The sequence below is a fragment of the Gallus gallus genome, chromosome 15 (assembly GCF_016699485.2).
Source record: "Gallus gallus isolate bGalGal1 chromosome 15, bGalGal1.mat.broiler.GRCg7b, whole genome shotgun sequence".
NCBI classification, from domain to species: Eukaryota; Metazoa; Chordata; class Aves; order Galliformes; family Phasianidae; genus Gallus; species Gallus gallus.
In genome coordinates this window covers 8,918,538-8,933,195 of record NC_052546.1, presented here as the reverse complement: position 1 = coordinate 8,933,195, position 14,658 = coordinate 8,918,538, and the positions used below count along the sequence as shown (strand labels likewise).

Genomic DNA, 14,658 nt, shown 5'->3' with positions numbered 1-14,658 from the left:
CAGTGGGGAATGGGGCACAATTCCCAAAGTGTTCTGAGCTGAGCTAGAACTGTGCAGCTGAGCCAAATCCAAGGGTGGGATAATGCCATGATTCATAGAACAATTCCTGTTGGAAGGGGGTCTTAAAGGTCTTCTGATCCAAATCCTCTGAAATGGATGGGGATGCCTACCATTCTCTTATGAAATGAGAGAATGTAGGTCTTTGGACTTGAGAATGTCCCAGAAACACAGGAATGTGTGAGAGGTGAACTCCTGTGATCAGTCTAATGGGAAATGAGATAACATCTCAACAAATGCTGCAGGCTTAGTGAGGAAACATAAGAAACAGCAAAGGTGAGCAAAGGGGGTCTGTGTACACAAACACAAAAGAAGCAGGTGGGGAATAAGGGCTGTGAATTGCTCAGGTAAGGTATCTAATGTAGGAACAGAAATGTGGGAGAAGTGTTGCCGAAGTACATGAAGCCAAGGAAGTGCTAGGAGGAAAGCAAAACTGGGAAGAAAATTTTCTTTCTGAAGTGTGATCAAGTCTCTCCTGAATTGGTAAGATCAAAGCATATTAGCAATGCATATACATATATGTATTTTTTTTGCATCAGTTCCATTTATACACTTATGCTTAACTATATACATGTACATATTTGTGGTCTCTTTATATAGAGAGAGGGAGCAAGCTAATGATGTGAGTCATGGCTGTTTTAGAGTAATTAAGAGGTAATACTTCTCTAGGCTAAATGTTAGGAAACAGGGAAACAAACCAGTTTGTAATGAGACTGTTGTGCTAGAATGGAATGAGAGGAATCAAGAAAGCTGATAGAATCAGGATTCTGTGCAGGGTTATTTTTTGTTTAATATTATGCTGTAAATAAACTCTTACAATGCAAAAAAAAAAAAAAAAGAAGAAGAACTACTTCAAAAACAGAGGTTTGTGTTTCTTCACATGTGAGTTCATGCACTGATTAAAAATGCACTGATATCTTCCATCTATGGGCACTAAATAGGTCACTGTTCCTTTCTACATGCGAAGATACGCAGTATCTGGCAGAGTTCATGTTTACTTATTTAAAATCTCATTTTATCTTTGTTCATGCCTAAATCCTCTTTTCTATCTTCCAGAAACTTTGGTCATCACTGTGGAATTCCTGGTATGAGAATGCAGAGCGTCAGAGTAGAGAGTGGATCCTTGCTGAACAACTGTAATCATGAAGGCAGTTCTTATAATTGTCCTAATCATCTTCACTTCGCTGTCTTCAGGTAAGTTTGATGCAGAGAGGGGAAAGAGAAAGGTGACCTCTGGATGAGTTACCAGGCTACAAACTCTAATATGTGCTTTAGTTTTGTTTTCTTCTGTACATAGAATCAGCGGCCAGAACTGTGCCTGTGATTTCCATTAAGATGGTATTTTTTTCTGTTTGATCGTGGGCAGATGGTGACCCTGCTGGTCTGAAGGCAGCTAGTTTCTCTGCAGTTCTGTGAAGGTTTCCTTTGAGTAGCTGATGTCCACATGCTCATTAGTGCTGTCAAAATGAATCAGTATATTTTAAGCTGCTTCTCTCAAAAACTACAATGGGTTTCTTTTTGGAATCACTCTGAATTACCATCAAAACATTCGGAGTGCTAATGTCTGACCTTGTGCTCAAAGGAATACAAGCTTCAGTGTTCTAATATTAAACTTTGTTTATTCCAGGCATTTTTTGTTTAATATTAAGTCGTCGTTAGAAAACCAAATGGTTTTCTGAAAATGACAGTGTTCAAGATATTGCAGCCTCTTCTATGTATTCAGTCCTAATTTTAAGTACAGGATTCTGTCTAGTTGTATAACTGCAGGCTACTTTCATACAAAATAACCACTTTCTTCTCTCCTTAAATGCATAGTATCTTTTTGAGATGCATATGAATATATTTTAGAGGGCATTTAATGAGAAGAGTAAATCTTAATACATCCAAAATGGATAATTAGAGTATAAAGCAAAAGAGGAAATTTTGCTGACAAGTCTGTGTTCCCTTTGGTTGTAGACTTACTGTCAGTATAGACAAAGCATACCCACAGCCTCCCCTGGAAAGGGAGAGGTATCGCCTTCACCTCCACTTCTAATTGCATCTTCCTAACTCATTCTTTCTGCTACATGAGTTACTAGCAGCTAGTTCTTGGTTGCTTTTTTTGATTTGGTTAATTAGTTTTCATTTGGAGAAAGGGCTGATAACTAAGTAGTTCAGTTGTGCTACAGATTTGTAGAGTGATCCTGTGCAGGTTCTGTAAGCTCATTCAGAAATGAAGATAACTTTTATTTAAGTTCTTGCTTGATGTGATGATCTTGTTGATAATGTTTTTCAGCATAGTACATGATATTCCTTCTCAATGACAGAGTTGTCCTCACTTTCTGTCTCTCATGGTGCATGGTATTCTGGAAGATAGCTCTCAGGTACTTGAGAATACACTGGAGAGCCCTGGGAGGTATCTAGAGCATGCTGGGAGGCTTCTTAGGTGCACTGGAGCAAATTGAGGAGCTTTATGTGTACTCTTGGGTGCCTCTAAGTACACTGGGGGGCCCTGCAAAGCATCTAGGCCACACTGAGGAGCTTTTTGGATACTGTGGATCACTCTGAGAAGCATTGCAAATAATCATGGGCACCCAAGGATGCACTGGGGGATCCTGGGAGACATCTAGGGTACACTGGGAAGCCTCTGGGGTGCCCTGGAGCACATTAAAGGAGCCCTGTGTTTACTCTCAAGTGCCTGGGAAAAGATCATACCATAATAATTGTTGAATCTTGAAAAATCTGTCTGAAGACTATTTTGGTTTGGTTTGTTGCTGCAAGTCAAGAGGAAGCATAGAGACGTAGTAATGACTTAATGGCAGATGTTTGTTGTCTTGCATGTTGGGTTGAAGTGCTTGGGCATGTCTCTCCTGTGCCTTCAAGCGTGTGGATGTGTGAGTGAGCAGAGTCAACTTTATTTATGGTGTTAATTAAAACAAAATAACCTCTCCCTTCTGTTGGGTCTTAAACTGAGTTTGGTTTTGCTAAGTCCTATAGTTCTTGACTTTTTTTTTATCCCACAGGGAAAAAGTTTCGGTGGTGCACTCTCTCCGATCTAGAACAGAGGAAGTGTGCTGAGCTGTCCAAAACACTAACAGCTGTGCTGCCTGTCACTAGCATCGATTCATTTGCCAGGATTTCTTGCATCAGAGCCCACAATACATATGACTGCATTGATAAAATCAGAGTAAGTTCACAAAGATTTTTAAAACTAACTTACTTTGAATTGCGTTCACTTTTGAAGTAGAAGCTGGCTAACAACTCATAGAGAATGAAATGTCATTGAAATGATGGTATCTCACATAGGAGAAAGTACGTTGGATGTTTCAGAAGTTATGCCTCCTACTTGTTTCCATGGAAACTAGAACAGATAAGAAAAGCACTATAACACTACTTGACAGAGCAAATTCTGGGCTACAAAGCACTGTTTTTCAATGCAGTCACCACCATCAGCTATTCATTTTTGCCAGCAGTGAATGAGAGCCTGCATACCACTCTTGTAGAAGTCTGTACGGGCATCTGCAATGAGGCTCATCTTTAACATCACCATTGCCACTGTCAAAATGCACCACCCGCTGCCTCACTGTGCCCACATCCACTGTTTGGTCTCCATAAATGTTCAGCAAGAGTCAATTAATTCAGTTATACACCTTTGCCTCATATGCACTTCTGTGTCAGGCACCACTTTGTCACACTGCCCCTCTGCTGTTATCAGTCACTTCTACTGCCATCCTGTCAACATAATAAAACAGGAGGCATTACTTTCAGAGCAGGCCTTGTACAAGGTGGCTTGAGAGATAAGAATTCAAATGTGTGAGCCTTCTACTAACCATACTGTTATACTCCAGCTTGCATTTTCCAGGAAATAAATATGAAGTTGCATGAAAATAAATGGACAAATCCAAGCTAATAAATGAAAGCCAGGTCAGAGCATTTTTCCTTCCTTGTAAGTTTGAATCCTACTCTGACTGCAGTTAATATTTTTCTCTTCCAACTTTTTCCTCCCATTTTTAACTCCTTCATGATCTTCCTTGGAGTAAAGGACAAAAGTCTTTTTCCATGTGAATATCTTTTAATAAAATTATGCATGAGGCCATTTGTAGGTTTAGTAAGCAAAACCAAGAAGGACTTTCTTGTTTGTTAAAGAAATGATTTAGTTCATGTTTTCATTCAGTTGTGTGACCCTTGTTAATAGACTCAGTTCCATTTTTAGGTGGTTGTTATAGCCAGGAGAAATCTGAGAAGGTTTTGGGGTTCTGATGGAACAGTAAGAGGAAGAAGCAGCATTTTTATTCACTTGGCATTAGAATTGTATTTTTGGAATAGAAAGAGGCAGGGACCAATATTACTGGTAAGGCATAGGTATTTATTTGGAGGTAACAGCCTTAATCCTGGTGAAATGTTAGTAATTAATAACAGAAATTCAGTTAAAAACAAAGCAAATCCTTGTAAAAGTCACTGGTTACTTCTTCAAGAGCAGAGTTTCAGCCTGACAAACTGCTCTGTTTGCTTCCCTTTAAACACACTTGTTTTGAGGGTTTTGCTGTTGTTTTTTTTTGTTTGTTTGTTTGTTTTAAGGTGAATAAAGCTGATGCTGCTTCTCTGGATGCAGGAGATGTTTACTCTGCTGTAAAGCTATATGGTTTGACCGTTGTGGCAAAGGAGATCTATGAGCAGGGTGCGTACATAAAGAAGAATAAACTATGCTTTTGATTTGCCTAGTAAATTGCTGTGCAGGCAAAGTTTCATAATAATTATTGGGGGGAAAAAAAGTCTATTGATTCTTATGTGCTTTGTAGGAATGTGGAGATGACTAAAGACACATACTTTACATTAGGATGTGTAAAACATATAGTGATGAATAAAATACCAGTGGTGTTTTTTATCTTTCAGTCTATGGTGCTCTCATCACAATAAACTGTACCCACCCCTGCCCACAGCACTGGTATAGTGGGGTTCCACATTGTGTAGGGAATGAGGAATGTTTTATCCCATCTGTGTTTATTCTTATACCATACTCCTTACTAGTATGACTGTTTATTAATTGTTCTTTAAGAGATCGGTTTCGGCTATTGATTCGTTCTCTGTTCCTCACCATAAAAAGACAAGTATATAGGATGGTGAATGTTATGGTAAGATTCCTCAGCCGAGCAGTCTGTGCAATGACTGATTTGCAAGACAAAGCCAAGAATGCCATAGAAAATACCTGAGGTGCACTAAGGGGCACAACTGTGAGAAGGAAGCCAAAGTAGCAGATGGATTTGGGAAGAGGGACAGTGTGAAAACAGAAGCGAGTTTTTTTTTTGACTGAAAGACTATGAAGTCATAGTGGAATTGATACATTTCTGTCTGATCAGTAAGTTTTGAGGATAAGACAGGAGTTCTTTCCATTATAATACCTCCAACTGTTTGATACAAATGTTCAAAATTCCTGAGAAGCAGCTTTGCACTTGCATGGTGTGGTGGAGCTAAGTGATACATAAACTTTTTCAACTAGATTTCAGCCTGCTGTTTAGTCAGTATACTGTAAGATTTCTGCTATGAATTCTTCAATTTAATATGCCTAACATTTTTTTTTTTCCTTTGCAATATTTACAGGGGAATTGAACCCAGTGCACGGACAGAAGCTGCAGAGTTGGGATTTAGTTATTTCTGTTACATATTTTATCCTATCACAGGAAATTGTGTTTTTGCTGTGGCTGTTGCCAAGCGAGGAACTTTGGATATCCAGAGGCTACGAGGTGTGCGCAGCTGCCACAATGGAGCCAGATGGACCTCAGGCTGGAATATTCCACTTGGGTTTCTCCTTGCAAGGAATGATCTTTCCTGGGATGAGGCACAACCCCTGAGCCAAGGTGTGATAGCAACTGTATTTACGTCTCTGCCCTCAGCAGAGTGAGTGAAATGGGGGCAGAAGTGTTACCAAAACAGGAAAATCTTAGTGTTTTGTATACGGTAGGGAGCAAGGCTTTGCAATACCAAGCCAGCATGAAGATGGTTTTAAACAAGAAAAATCAGATCACCCTGTTTGCAACAAGTGTTTCAAATTTGCAATTCAGACAATGAAGCCACATTTGCCAAAGTAATTTGTTGTTGTTAAAGCAGCACAGCCTTACTTACACCCATGATATGTTTGGCCTCTTTTCTTCCATTTTTTTGTATTTGATTTTTTTTTCTCCTCTTTTTTTTTCCCCCTACAGTTATCAGTGAGTATTTCAATGCAAGTTGCATCCCTGGAGTTGGTGTTGCTGCTCCTCAGCTGTGTGCTCTCTGCCAAGGACAAAAATCATATGTCAGAGACAAGAACCACTTCTGTGAGACCAGCAGCAACGAACCCTTCTATGATTCTGATGGGGCCTTCAGGTAAACTGTCTGTTTTGAACTTGCATTGAGTTCACCTTTGGGGAAAAAGAACTAGTGAGGAGAGAAAAGGCAGATGACATGTTAATGGGATGTCATTTGTCTTCCTTCAGGTGCTTGAAGGATGGAGTAGCAGACGTTGCATTTTTAGATCATCTGGCAATTATGGAAGCCACAGGTATTCTTAAAAACTCAGATTCCTTTTAACCTTTGTCTGTGCCCTTTCCTACATAGGAGTTTGGAAAATGTTTGTATGGTTTGTCAGTTACTGTAAGCAGTTCAGTGGTATTTCTTGGCTCTCTGCACAAGTCAGAGGAAAACAGAAAAGGAGATTGATGGGATGGGAGCAGACAGGCATTTTAATGCAGGTGATTTCTTCAGCCTAAAGTCTCTGATGCAGCTGCTGGTTGATTTCCTGACTGTTAAGATTCCTTTTAACTTTCAGTGTACTGAGCTGCTCGTATTAACAGTTCCCATATGTCTGTATTTTTTTTTTAAACCCATTTGATATCTGTGTTAGCATTTTGGAAGGTGGTTGGCAATTGTAGATGGAGATAAGTATTTTTAACAAACATGTTTACAGGGCAACAGTTTAAATAGTATTTGAAATATCTCTAAATGAAGTCCCTCTCTATAGTTAGAGTGTATCAAAGACATCTTTCCCAAGTGTGCTTGGTATGCTGTGCTGCTAGTGCATAATCTTAGAGCAAATTTCTCTGAAAAGCATTTTATCTTCCATCTGTGTTTACTGCTAAGCCGTATTCACTTAATGGTTTCATGAATGTCCTGTTGTTTTAGAGTCAGAACAACAAGAATACGAACTCTTATGTCCTGATGGGACTACAGCCGAGCTGAGCAAATACAACACCTGTAACTTGGGCAAGGGGCCTGGCCGTGGCATCATCACCCGCCACAACTTCCAAAAGATCACCAACAAATTTCTTACCATGATCCAAGTGAGTGGATATTATAAGTTGTATATCTCTGTACGCAGGATTTTCTTCTGTATTTGTGTGGAGCTCACCATCCAGCTTGCCTTCTTTTCTCAATAAATTTGGAGTTATTGTGAATGAAACATTCCAAATGAACTGTTCTGGAGAAAGGTCCTGTACTAGCTTCTGAAGGAAAATTTTACTTCTCTCTGAATTCTTCTTCTGTAGAAGGGTGGAAGTAAGTTAGGAAGATGAAGATGTCAGAACACCCAAATTGGAAAATAGATGGTTATTTTCATCCTGCTCTGAAGCTTATATGAATTATATAGCCAAGGGAGACACACAGGTTCAGGCAAGATTCAACTTTGTTTCCCTCACCTTCTCAAATTATAGCATCTGTTACCTTGATATTCAGGAATCTATGCGGACCTGAACTTGAAATGTGTACTATTTAAAGATTTTTAAGAAGCCACTCTACATTTGAAATAACACAGCAAACTGAATAATTCCAACCCAGTGAGTTGTGCTATCCTGTGAAGTTGAGCAGACAGAAGTGCAAAATCCCTTCTTTGAGAGATCTTCATGTGTCCTTACGTGCTTATTGGCACGTATCTTAGCTATGTTCTACTATGCATAATAGTGGCTATGAAATAATATTTCCAATACATTCCTCAGTGCATGCTACTCTTCCATTAAGCTGTACAGATCTACTTTGCGCATAGTACTTTCCCACTGTAAAACACAAGACATCTGTTACTGCAGTTATCTATCACAAACGTTTCCCATTCAGCCAAACTACTTTAGTTGCCCTTTTAGGGCAGGAGACATTGAGCACAGCCCAATAAGTTTGGATAACTAAGATGAGAGACAAAATTCCTCAAAAAAGGGAAACTGAATCTCAGGCAATATATTTTTAGGACTGTAACCACCCAGTCACTGTGGTACCTGTGGGCTTTGTCACAGTGTGATGGATACTGGGATCCTGAACGCTATGTTACAGCCATTGGCATGATGGGTGAAGGGGGTGAAACTGCCCATCACTAAAAGGATGGGATGATTTTTTGCAATTAAAGATGTTGCTTTTGTCCTAGCGTCTCTTTGGTCGAAAAGGAAAGGAAAGAGCCAGATTTGAACTTTTCAATTCATCATCCTTTGGAGGAAAGAACCTTCTCTTTCGAGATGCCACTCAGCACCTGCAACTTCTTGAGGAACAGCTAGAAATTGCATATGTCCTTGGTCTGGATTATGTAGCTCTCCTTAAGGGACTAGGTCATGAAGGTAAGAAGCCTTCTTCAGGACTGTAGATGTCCTACGTTATTCTTCCCTGCAAGACACAAGTGAATAAACTGAAGCATCCCCCTAATGAAGATTGTTGTATGATTGATGTGGTCTCACTGTGCTCCTTCTTTCTAATGCAGGGAGCTCCTTGGACAACCGTGTTGTGCGCTGGTGCTGCATCAGCAATGCTGAACTTCGCAAATGTGAGGAGTGGGCACTGAGTGTCAAATCTGACCCCTTAGTCTGTGTCCAAGGAACTTCCATGGTAAACTGCATTGAAATGATCAAGGTAGGAGGGTCCATCTGAACAGAGAATATGATAATCTGCACAGAGTTTGCACGTCCTTGTCTAAACTGTACAAAAGGGAAAACTCTTGTACACTAGAGGCAGCAGTGGGAATGACAGGGAACTCATGCAGTGAAATTTCCAACCAATGGAGATGTACAGTTGCTTGGTTACACAATTAATGCAAGTCCTGTTTGTGTTATTTTCTGTAATGCTATTGACAGAGTAGTGAGGCTGATGCAGTCAGTCTGGATGCAACGCATGTCTACATCGCAGGGAAGTGTGGATTGGTGCCTGTAGCCGCAGAATGTTATGGTAAGTTCTTGTGTGCATCGTATAAATATAGTTAGATGTTGACACATTGTGATGGAAGCAGGAATCAATACATAACAAAACACATATCAAGGTACTCTTCTCAGCTTTTCCACTAACTGTTTGTAGCTTACGATCTGTTTGTGTATTATATCTCTTCTGTAAAAGGGGCAGATAACCTGACGTGGTTCAAGAAGTGGATTGCAAGGTTATAAAATTTTTTGATGGGGTGCTGCCATGCAATAGGAATGACAGCGGTTGCAAGATCCTTAATGATTGTCTCCCCTCTCCAGGGCAGGTTTGTGCTCCAGCTGATGAGATCACAGAGGAAATGAGGAACCTTCATCTAAAGCACAAAGGTAACGAGAAAACTTTGAAAAGACAAAAGATCTCAATTTTTCCTGAGGCTGCTGCCTCTAAGATTTCTGTTGGGATGTATTTGCATGCTCATTTGGGAAAGAAATTGCACTGCATATTCAGAAATTTCACTACATTGTATGGCTGCTAGGTCAAGAGCTGTGTGCTAAGCAAAGAATGCAGATGATCCGCCATTAACTCAAAATGTCATGATGGGGTGAGGGAGGGAAGACTGGGGCTCTGCCTGTTTGGAATACTTCATTGCCTTTATATAACTGGTTGCTGTTGTTGTTTTGTAGGACTGTCACCTGTTTATGCTATAGCCTTAGCTAAGAAAAATGCCAAGCAGATTAACATCCATAACCTTCGGGGAAGGCGATCATGCCACAGCCACTTGTATAGTCCTGGAGGATGGTTACTTCTTTCCAGATACACAGTGGGAGCTCTGGAAAACGTTACTGAAAACTGTGATGTTGGATCTGGTATGGGTTGCTCTGGGTTATCTGTTGAGTAAACACTTGAAGTCTGAAGCCTAACGTTTGGAAGTAAGATTGACAAGGGTCTGTGAGGGCAGATTAAAAGGATTTCCATTTTGCATGTCATGGAAGATGTTCATATTTGCTATGATGTGTTCCCGTATAGCATTCTCTTTTCAGTAGTAGATTTCTCCTGGATTACATGTGATGTTCCTTAGCAAGCAGATGCACCATAAATAATAGTGGTACCTGTGCCTACTTGCAAAAGCGAGGATGGTCGAAAGACACAAGTATCCACTCCTAGAGCTTAATGTGTCTGATTCTGTTTTATACTTGAAAAGTCAGTCAATTTCCCTGTCTCTTTCTTGATTAAGTTATCTAATTGATTAGCTCAAATGAATTTGTTTATGTTCTAATATAAAAAGTTATGGGTTAGGTTTATCTCAAAATATTTTAGGAAGACCAAGTACGGTTGTAATAGAAACTTCCTTGCCTTGTTCTTTTAACCCACTGTCTTGCCTCTTGATCCTGCTGTGTTGTGCTTGTGCTCAATTTAGTTTATCTGTGTGGCTACTCCAAACCCTGAAGGATGATGATCCCCTATTTCTATCTGTCATGTTATAGGAGAGAAAAAAAGTGCTGTTCCAGTTGCTAATGCTTTCAAGTGTTAGGTTTGAATAGAGATGTTGCCACCTACTGTATGATCTATGTAGTTAACAACCTCTTATGCTACAGCTTGGATTGCTTTCTTGAGCTGCTTAGTTCTATCATTTTGCTGTTTTCCTTTACCCAAAATAGAACTGATTAGTCTTTTGTCCAGCAAGTGCAGTCTCAAAGGCTGTTGAAAGAACTATTCCTCGTATCTGAGTATGTGTGATTCTTCATGCCATTTAGGCCTCTTTCCATTAGTTATTGCGATGGAATCTAATTCTTCCAATGGAAGAAGAGGCTTTTCCCTTATCTCATCTCAGGTTTTTTTTTCTACTCAGCTTACCAGAATTACTTTTGGAAGGGCTGCATGCCAGGAGCAGATGGAAACCTGTGCAAAGTTTGCATTGGAGACAGCGAGGTGGAAGGAGCTCGAGTGTCCAGCAGATGCGCTGCCAGTCACAATGAACACTACTATGGCAATATGGGAGCACTCAGGTAATACTTTTTTCCAGAGTCAGAAACATGGAGCAATAGCCAAGATTGGCTTATTGTTTTGCTGATGGTTTTCTATGGGAGTTTTTCCATTTGTTAAGCAACTGGCTGTATTAACTTTTGGTAGCATGTATTTTGCTTAGGTTGCAGTTGCTATGACTTGTTCAGATGGTTCATGGCTTTCATGTAACCTTTTATGGAACAAGACAATGCTTCCCAACATGTAAGGTGTAGGGCGTTGGAACTGACTTATTTAAGAGATGAAAGATACTTAGAAGATCAGAGAGTAGAGATGATGTAGTAACAAGCACTGTAGGCTGTAAGCAGCGATTAGACTGCATTGTTTATATATATATATATACACATACTTAAAATAGGAAATAGTTGACGATTGTCTGGAAAAGGAGTATTTAAGGTGAAAGTGCTCTTGTAGAATATCTGTAGTTCATTTAGCTGAATTAAATTCTTTCCTGGCTAGGCACAGGTGGGGTTACTTGGATGCTGTGCTGCAACTTTGACTTGGGAGCTGCTTTAAGAGATAAGTGGAATTGTCTTGACAAACACATGAACAGTGCCCGTTGAGATCTATACTGACATCACTAACTTGTTCCGTATAATGACCAAATAACTTCAGATGAAGATGTTTTCAGCTACTCCTGTTTTAGCTTCCAGTGATTGTCTAAGCCTCAGTCATTGTAATGGCTATCTCTGACTTTTTCTTTTCTTCCTGTACTAGGTGCTTAGTTGGCAATCCCAGTGGAAGAAGTTTTGGAGATGTAGCTTTTCTGGAACACTCAAACTTACTCTGGAATATAGAAAGTGAGATGCAGATATTTTCTTCTAATTTAACAATGTAAACTATTGACATTTTCCACACTGTGACTGTGACCTCTGAGGATCGGTGTGTACAGGTTTGAACTAAGTCCATGAAATTGTGTTTGAAACTAAAAATGTGCAGGAACTTTCCTGCATGTAGATGTTAAGGTAATGCTTACAGTTCAGGTAATGCTCAATTTTGGTGAGGAAAGAGGAAGAATCACTGAGTGCAGAGATGAATGTGTTTGCTGAGGACAGGAGGGGAAATCATCCTTGGAGACTACACTAGTTTTTGGAAAGCTCAAAGCTATAAAAAGTGACTTTTTCCACTGGACCTTCTCACATAGGCACGTACAGATTGTTTTTAATCAGTCTAAAGAATGAAAACAGCAAATAAGGAGATAATGTGGGCTGCTCGTGCTCAGAGATGTTCTATAGCTTCACCATGGCAACTTCTTTCCAGGCCAAATGTGGCTCTGGACAGCCTGGTCTGGTGGTTGGCGACCCTGCACATAGCAGTGGGGTTGAAACTAGATGATCACTGTGGTCCTTTTCAACCCAGGCCATTCTATGATTCTTGTTGTTTCACAAGTACGTTCTGGAATAAATAGTCCAGGTACTTCAGTAGGTAAAAATACTGCGAAGTATTTCATTGCTGCAGTGAAAAATAAGTAAATTCCAGGAAATACTGAAGTTTGCAGAAGTCTAGCTGATGAATTTTGTGGGTGGAAATGGTTTCAGTTACAGTAGCTTAAATCCTCTCAGTCTCTTAAATTACTCTTACTGGTCTAAGAGCCAAAATGTGCTACTTTTCATAGAGGTGAGAATACAGGGAACCATTTTGTTCAGCCTGATAAAGTACACTGAAATTCAACTCGGTCAATTTCAGTAGCAGGAGAAGAAAACTCTATGAAAGAGAAATATCTGTAAAATCAAGCAGGCATATAAGAACCTGGAAGCCCACAGGAATTCATGCAGCAGTGAGCAGTTTGCTTGTCCATGCTTCCTCAAATAGTATGAATTTCTTTGTATTCAGGAAGTGATCAGATGAAGATGAGACATAAGCTGTTTTTATGCTTTAATGCTACTCTGCGCCTATCTTCTAATGAACTGAAACTAGTTTTTGACCTGTTTCCTCAGAGAAAGCACCCAACAATTCCTTTTGCATTCTCAATAGATGAATATGCAACATGCGTATTCACTCAGCTCCTTCCTCTCTGTTTTTCTCACTGTGTGAGATTCACCTTGTCTTCTGCATTTGTTTTTCAAAAGGATTTTCCTTCACTTCATCTTCTTTTCAGATCTGAAAAGTTCTGGTTGGGCAAAAGGTTATACAGCTGTTGACTTTGAACTCTTGTGTCCGGATGGAACGCGTGCTGCAGTCACAGAATGGGCTGGCTGCAACCTTGGTCCCATTCCTCCCAGCACAGTCATGACTCGACCAGTCACGGTCACTAAAATCTATGACTTCCTAATGAAATCTCAGGTAAGGTAGATAATGGGGAGAAAGTTAACATGTTAACACTTCCTATGTACAATTTCTGAAAACCTTTTCAATATCAAGAGCTTTATATACTAAACATATCAAGTGTCTTCAGATCTGATGCGACAGAATTAAGAATGTGTGTGGGAGATTGAGAAAATCATTTATTTGGACTCTCCAAAGGCCATTGGTTGCCATCATACTTCTGAGAAATAAGCCACTCCAAAGCCACATCTTCTTGTATAACTGTACTGGATGAAAGTAGATCTGTGTGTGTTTGTTTTTTTTTCCTGCTAGATCCAGATATAAAACTGATGGTCACCAACATAACCTTGCTATTTGCAGTCCAAACTGTGGAACCTCTTTTCTGTTTAGGAATTTCTGGGATCCAAGCTGGATTCTGAATTTCATCTCTTTCAATCTCAAAAATATGGGGAAAATGATCTGCTTTTCAAAGATGCTACTCAGTACCTTGTTCCTGCAACTCACATGAGCTATCAGGAAATCCTTGGAGAACCTTTCTTTCAGCTGGCAGAATCAGTGTTTAATTGTACACCTGCAGGTAAAGTCAAATTCTTCATTCTGAGTTAAAGTGCAAAGCAGAAGGAAGTTTTCTGTGCATAGACATGGCCCTTTGGTTTACATTGACTTTAGAGATAATTTCTACATAACCTTGTTAGAAGAGTATAATATTTGGAGTGTGTTTACAACTCGTATCCGTAAGCACTGAAACTGTGGGTCTGTGGGGAACAATATAACCAATATGTGTTAGAGCAAATATGAAGTTATTGAAGTGGAATTGTCTTACTTCCACTCAGAAATTTTTTCTTCCTATCCCAAAGATCTGTGTATGTCAGGTTTGGGGAAAATATTCAAATTTTTATATTCAACCTCAAAATAAGTTAAAAGTTCCACTTTTAAAAAGAATGTACTAAAAATTACACCAAAGAACTCACATTAAAAATCTTATTGTACTTAAAGGACAGCTTTTTTGTTATTATCTACTGAAAGCTATATGAAATTTATATTTAGTTTTAGTGAAAACTGATATGAAACTGCCTATGAGCCAGGGCTGAGCCATTAGGGGACCTGAGAATCTGTGTTGAACTAAATGCCAATTGCACAACGAATTAGGTATCCGAGTGAGTTTAGTAGTTGTTAAAGAACTGAAATTAAAGA

The 14,658-nt window shown here is 39.6% G+C and overlaps 1 protein-coding gene across 4 annotated transcripts in view; it reads left to right on the top strand.

Moving 5' to 3' along the window:
- Positions 1-1,159: 1,159 nt before the first annotated feature.
- SXPH (saxiphilin) overlaps positions 1,160-14,658 on the top strand; it is a 22,013-nt gene continuing 8,514 nt past the window's right edge. For all 4 annotated transcript variants that reach the window (XR_006931575.1, XR_005840064.2, XR_005840065.2 and 1 more), the window contains exons 1-16: positions 1,160-1,251; positions 3,060-3,223; positions 4,615-4,714; positions 5,715-5,891; positions 6,237-6,399; positions 6,510-6,574; positions 7,195-7,352; positions 8,420-8,606; positions 8,747-8,895; positions 9,117-9,207; positions 9,498-9,563; positions 9,861-10,043; positions 11,027-11,183; positions 11,917-11,999; positions 13,298-13,482; positions 13,855-14,041. Coding sequence is in view for 1 of the 4 variants with exons in the window: in XM_025155728.3 (XP_025011496.2) it covers positions 1,200-1,251; positions 3,060-3,223; positions 4,615-4,714; positions 5,715-5,891; positions 6,237-6,399; positions 6,510-6,574; positions 7,195-7,352; positions 8,420-8,606; positions 8,747-8,895; positions 9,117-9,207; positions 9,498-9,563; positions 9,861-10,043; positions 11,027-11,183; positions 11,917-11,999; positions 13,298-13,482; positions 13,855-14,041 (2,167 nt within the window). In the remaining 3 variants the exon portion in view is untranslated. The remainder of the gene's footprint in view (positions 1,252-3,059; positions 3,224-4,614; positions 4,715-5,714; positions 5,892-6,236; positions 6,400-6,509; positions 6,575-7,194; positions 7,353-8,419; positions 8,607-8,746; positions 8,896-9,116; positions 9,208-9,497; positions 9,564-9,860; positions 10,044-11,026; positions 11,184-11,916; positions 12,000-13,297; positions 13,483-13,854; positions 14,042-14,658) is intronic.